Raw genomic sequence first — 6312 nt, forward strand, 5'->3', positions numbered from 1 at the left:
GACAGTTTCTAAGCTAAACCCTTCAAGGGAAGAGAGAAAACATCTAGAAAACTTTTCTCCAAAATTTGGAAGGTTAGGAAGTTCTGGCTAATACCCAACCTCAAATCTTTCTGCTGCGGTTTTAATCATTTAGATGTGTTATAGATTATACAATATTAGGCTTTACTTTTCAAAAAAACTCTTCAGTTTAGAAGAAAATCCTTTGCCTAAACGGAGCCAGCCTTCTGATTCTCAATGAAATGTGCATATGATAAAGTACATATTGTACAATATATGGTGATATGTTACATAAACATATAGCACAGGTGCTATTTCCCTATCACATATTTCCATATTTTAATAGGCTAGTTATATTAAAAAACTGAAGACTGACTCACTATTTCAGACTCTGCATGTAATGCCAATATCATACACTTATAGAGTTCTCTATGGTTTATATTTTCTTGTTTGCTTTACTCCTACTAACAATGCAGTGAAGTAAGCAGTATTAAACCCATTCTTCTTCTCTGAGGCTGAGATTCAGAGAAACCAGGGAACTTGTCCAGGATCATAATGCTAAGAAATGGCCAAGCAAGGATTTGAACCCAAGTATTCTGGCCCCAAAACTAATAGCCTTCCCAGTACATTATGCACCACTCATAGCCTATGGTTCTCAACCAGATTTGTGACGTTTTAATGAGCTTGTAGTAAAACAAACAGCACTGAATTCAGATTGCATCCTCCCCCAAAACAGCAACAAGAAACCATTTCTTATGGAGAAAAAAATTATAACCCTGAATATCTTTGAAGTTCTTAAGTTCCAATCTTTGATCTTGGACTTTGGTCTTCAAGATCTGGGCTGGGGAGAGCAGGCAGAGAGGCACTTAAGGGCCTAATGAAAGAACTGTCAGATTGATCCTGCCAGCCCCCAGCTAAAGCAGCTTCCTCCACAGAAAAGGCCAGAATTAGGTGCAAATTTCTAACACTTCCCCATTCTGATTAGAATGGTCTCCCTGCCTTAGTGGTACAGGGATCAGCATCTCTCAAAGATCATTTCAGTACTAAACATGCCCATGTTTTCCTTGCTCTCCTATATGTCTAAATAGATTATAGAAAAGAGGAAATCAGCTATATTTCACTTTGGTGTCGGGTCTACCCAGACCATCTCTGGTGACTCTAATTTGGTCAGCCAGATAACCCTATAGGCCACAGATTCCTCCAGGTGTGGATTACATCGTTTGTTTGTTTGTTCTGTGTTGCACTCCACTATGGGCTTAGCAAGGGATCCAGGCTCCATAGGGTTTCTCCGCAGGCCAGAGGCCAGTGGAGTTTCTTTTAAGGAGGAAGAGACTTGGGAACCTATGGTCCCATGTTGCTTTTTCTCCCAGTCTTTTCTGCTGGGGCTGGGAGAGCCACCAGGAAATCTGAAAAGTTTTCATCTTTCTGCTACACAAGAGAAGGTAGCAAGGCTCAGGGATGAATTGGAGAGCAGAGTGAATTGGGAGAGCTGAGACCAAAGCAACCACTGCACTTGACAATATAACTTGAGGCACATTTTCTCCGCCCCCTTCCTTCTAGTCTTTATAATAGACTATTGGTGACTTCAGCTGTTACTAGGGAGACTGCATTTCCCCAACTCCCAGAATGATTTCTACTCTTTTATTAAACTGATTTGGAGTTTACTTCCCCCTTTAGACCTCAAATTGTTCCCTTAATTAGGAGGGCGAGGGATGAGGGGAGGAGGTTCTCCCTGGGTTGAGGGAAAGGTGGAAAGTGGAGTCTCAAGTCTCCCAGAAGCAGGACAGCCAGGTCAGATATAGACCTAGCTCAGATTTGGGGTTTGAAGAGAAACCCTGGTTCCCTACTTCCTTCTTCTCCAAATGCCTCTGTGGAGAACATCTTAAAGTGAGAAGAAACTGTTGGGAGCATCTACAAACCCAAAAGGGGAAATAGAAAGAAATCTTGTTCTCACCTCAACACTCCTTTTCTCTTCAATCCCTCTGTAGGCCGCCCCCACCCCCACCTCAATTCTCCTTTCCTTTGTCCGCCCTCATCCCTTTGCACTGAACATTCTCTCACCCTCCCCCATTGCATCTCTCTTAAAGGAGTTGCCAGCTGGTCCCCTCCCCCCAACTTGTCCTGCTCTGAGGCAGGGTCTGAAGCAGAGCACACGTGAGGAGGGAGGGGGCAGGGGTCCTGTGAAATGCTCTAAGCTCTTTCATAGCTGAGGGCTAAGCAAGGCTTACAGTTATTAAGAAAAGAGAAAGGCACTGTGATTCTGGTGATAGAGACACAAAGTAGGAGAGGACAGGCAAAATGAGGGGACTGGGAAACAGAAAGAGGGAGCGACACAGTGACTGAGAGGGACAACTTTGGGCCTCCTTGCAGAGGGATGAGTACTCACCCTGCCCTTTTTGGGGTAGGGAAACCTGAGAAGTTTTGAGGGTCCTCTCTGGACCTGTCCCACCTGCTTCCCCTTCCTCTCCTCAGCTCAATTGTTTACAGAGATCCTCCCCTGAACTCTTGCCCTCCTGGACTTGCCCTAGCCCCGGCCCCAGGCCTCCGGCCAGGCAGACACCCTGACAGGTTACAAATGAGCGTGGGTGTTAGATTGCGCCAAGCTCTTGTCCTCGGAGTCTGGAGGAGGAGAATCAATGGGCTCTACCTAAGAGCTTCCCTTCCAGTTCCATCCGTGTCTGAATAAAGGAGCCACTTCCTGTTCTCCTCCCCTCCCCCGGCCCTAACCCAACAGACACACGGAGCAGAAAGGCGTGAGACTCCGCTCCTGAGCCTGAAGCTCCCATTCTCTAAGCAAACTCCTTTGACCTATTCTAGAAAGTCCTCAGAAATTTGAGTCATCTTTAAGATGTAATTGGTATTGAATTTATGGATTTGAGGCTTGGGGGGTGTGTGTGCTGTGGGGTAGGAAGGAACCAGAAGAATGCACTACACTAGCTTTAATCACTTCAGAAAGAGAATAAAAATTCCCTCCTCTTCACCTGTAAGTAAACATTACCTAGCTCTGTGCTCCTTGTGGCTCTCTGGAGAGATACAGGGGTTTATCTGAGTCTGAGTGAGTGAGCCAGCTACAGCTATGGATGGCTAGAGAGAGGATAAATACATCCAGAGAAATGAGTTGATGGATAGGGAGGGAACGAATATAAATATGGAGAGAGATGGACGAACAGAGAGATGGATTGAGACAGAGAGAATATAAAAAGAAGCTGAGGGAGAGAAATGCATGTGTGAATGAGGAGAGAGTGGTTATGTGGAGAGATGGAGAGAGGAGCGGGGCATTTCTCATCCTCTCCACATTTCTGTCATCTTGTCTTGCTCCTTGATATGCCAGTTTCCCACCCCTCACTTAACCCTTCCTCTAGATTCTAGGCCCTGCCTCACACCCTTAGGTGTTTTTGCACCCTCTTCCTTCACAGTCATCCATTTGGCCCAAAATAACATACCTCACTCGGCTGTCCTAGCCCATCACCCCAAATTGGGAGAAAGAAACTCAGAGCGGGAGTTCTGAGCAAAGAAGCCTGGATTCCCCATCTCCTGGTCTACAGACTTGGTGAGGGGGGGGGAAGGCTCCTTTGGGTGGGGGGGGGGTGGGAAGAATGAAGGGCAGCTGGGTTGAATTTGTCCAAATCTAATAACCTAGGAGCCTATTGAAGGCCTTGGGGGTTGGGAGGGGGGGAAAGTCCTGAATATTCCTCTAACTTTTCCCCCCTCTCCCTCTGGTCCCTTCTTTCCAAAAGTCTTTGAAGAAAGATGTTTTTGACGCTTCCACGTCACCCTCAGATGGATGGGCTGCCGGTGATTGAAGTGTCTTTGTCATGCTAATGCTCGGGGGGTGATGGATGGGCGCTGGGGCTGCCAAACTCTGGCCCGCTGCGCCCATTGGTCTGGGAGGGATCACATGCGCCCCTCCACCCCCACTCCCTACCCCCTTCCTGGGGGAGCCCTGGCCCAGGCGAGCTGGGTTAGGCCATGGATGCAAGCTTCGGCGCTGTGACATACTGCGGAAAGGTTGTAGGGCAAGAGGGTGTCTCCCCCAAACGGGCCGACCCTCCTGCGGCCTCGACGCATGGACTATAATAGGATGAACTCCTTCTTAGAGTACCCACTCTGTAACCGGGCACCCAGCGCCTACAGCGCCCCTACCTCTTTCCCCCCCAGCTCGGCTCCCTCTGTTGACAGCTATGCAGGCGAGACCCGCTATGGTGGGGGGCTGCCCAGCCCCGCGCTCCAGCAGAACTCAGGCTATCCGGCCCAGCACCCGCCCTCGGCGTTAGGGGTGCCCTTCCCCAGCTCCGGGACCTCGGGGTATGCCCCGGCTGCCTGCAGCCCCAGCTACGGGCCTTCTCAGTACTACCCTCTGGGCCAGCCGGAAGGAGATGGAGGCTATTTTCATCCTTCAAGCTATGGGGCCCAGCTAGGGGCCTTGTCCGACGGCTATGGAACTGCTGGGACGGGCCCGGGGCCATACCCTCCGCCGCAGCCCCCTTACGGGAACGAGCAGACAGGGAACTTTGCACCGGCCTATGCTGAGCTCCTCTCCGAGGACAAGGAGTCACCCTGCCCGTCAGAAACCAGCCTCCCCACAGCCCGGACCTTCGACTGGATGAAGGTTAAGAGGAACCCACCCAAGACAGGTAGGGCTCAGAGGTGGCTACCCCCTCTCTGGGGCTCAGAGCGGCTCTGCTGCTTCTGCGCTGAGGTGTCCTGGGCTGGGTTCCTGTCTCTGCGCCTCCGGGTAGAGGCAGGTAAGAGCACTCTGCCCGGTCTCAGGTCAGGTGGGGTCTCCCCACCCAGTGAGTGCCCGGTTCCCATTAAGAGTAAGTCTCCACACATACCCGCACTTCCGGATCTGTGTGCCCAGCTCAGGCCCAGGACCCGGTGTCCTGCGGAGGGATGGGGGATGGGAGCGTGGGGAGGCTGATCCAGATCACCTGGAGGGGTGCTTGGTGCTTCGAGAGCTGAAGCGGGACGGCATGGTGAATGGGGGTGCAGAGCTGGCCAGGGGGGAGGGGAGGGGAAGGAGAAAGAGGTGAGAGAACTGACGTGGCCTTTCTCTCGCCCCGCCCCTAGCGAAGGTGTCGGAGCTGGGCCTGGGCGCACCCGGTGGCCTCCGCACCAACTTCACCACGCGGCAGCTGACCGAGCTGGAGAAGGAGTTCCATTTCAACAAGTACCTGAGCCGGGCCCGGAGGGTGGAGATCGCCGCCACCCTGGAGCTCAACGAGACGCAGGTCAAGATTTGGTTCCAGAACCGGCGCATGAAGCAGAAGAAGCGCGAGCGGGAGGGAGGCCGGGTGCCCCCAGCCCCTTCAGGCTGTCCCAAGGAGGCAGCTGGAGACGCCTCCGACCAGTCCACGTGCACCTCCCCGGAAGCTTCGCCAAGCTCCGTCACCTCCTGAACTAAACTTCCCAACTGACGGGGCTCCCCAGCACCCGAGCGCCGCCGTCCAGCCCTCTCCTCCGCTCTCCCTAACCCTGGGCCTCGGCTTTACTACTCAGGCGATCCTCACCAAGGCTGGGGCGCCAGTTTAGAGCTGCTTTGGGGAGGAATGGGGGACCCCTTTTCTCCGGTCTGGGCAAGGTGCTGATGGCTGGGGACCCTACAGGAGGACCAGAGGCATGGGAGACACCCAACCTGTCAAGAGTGAAGGGAAGGGCTTCCCTCGGTCTTTAATCTGGGGATCAGCACGTGGGCGGGGTGGAAGCAAGTCCCAACCTCCTGGATTCTCCTTTCCCTTCCAACTTCGATTTGTTCAGTCCAGTGCCTTTGAGCTTCGAGGACTCTCCTCATGCACTCTTATCCTAACTCCCCCTTCTAGGCCCAGGACAGAGAGAAGGCCTTGAGGTTTCTTGTGTGGGAGGTGTTTGGGTGCAGGCATATTACCAATGCTTAATCTTTCTAGTCGCCACAGACCTTACAATAGCACCAGCTGCCTTGTGACAGACCAAAAAGCACCCCCCCGCCAATCTAAGCCTATTAACCCCCACCTGGCACATTTGTATTGCACTAGCAGCCTCCAGAGGTTGTTTTCTGAGACCTGCCTCCCCTCCCACCAGTGACCTCATCTCTAAGCTACCAAAGTGTTTTGGAACTTGGTACTTCGGAGACTTTTGGAATTTTGTTTGAGGCTGGACCCCAGCAAGCCTCTACCAGGAAGGCGCAGGCACGCCCCCACTAGTTCCTCCCCTATTTATTGCCTCCTGGAAAAGCCAGGACCCTCCTCATCTCCACCCTGACCCCTGGCGCAGCCCAGGGAGGCCCAGGTGCAGGGAGAGCTCCTACCAGCAGCAAGCATTTCTCTGAACCTTGGAGAC

The 6312-nt window shown here is 52.3% G+C and overlaps 1 protein-coding gene across 1 annotated transcript; it reads left to right on the forward strand.

Annotated features, from left to right (window-relative positions):
- Positions 1–3568: 3568 nt before the first annotated feature.
- On the forward strand, positions 3569–5396 carry HOXB1 (homeobox B1). Its single transcript, XM_022558112.2, has 2 exons — positions 3569–4631; positions 5068–5396. Exons 1-2 carry the CDS (start codon positions 4064–4066, stop codon positions 5394–5396), a joined length of 897 nt encoding a protein of 298 aa, XP_022413820.1. The 5' UTR covers positions 3569–4063.
- Positions 5397–6312: the final 916 nt, after the last annotated feature.

Source organism: Delphinapterus leucas, chromosome 19, assembly GCF_059928025.1.
Source record: "Delphinapterus leucas isolate spDelLeu-1000000601 "Yukka" chromosome 19, BTC_Dleu_Yukka2, whole genome shotgun sequence".
In the NCBI taxonomy this organism is placed as follows: Eukaryota; Metazoa; Chordata; class Mammalia; order Artiodactyla; family Monodontidae; genus Delphinapterus; species Delphinapterus leucas.

Bases quoted from the DNA above. Each gene is read 5' to 3' on its own strand.
- HOXB1 (XM_022558112.2), top strand. From the start codon at position 4,064: ATGGACTATAATAGGATGAACTCCTTCTTAGAGTACCCACTCTGTAAC. The intron at 4,632-5,067 runs GTAGGGCTCAGA...CCCCGCCCCTAG, and splicing joins GAGGAACCCACCCAAGACAG to CGAAGGTGTCGGAGCTGGGC.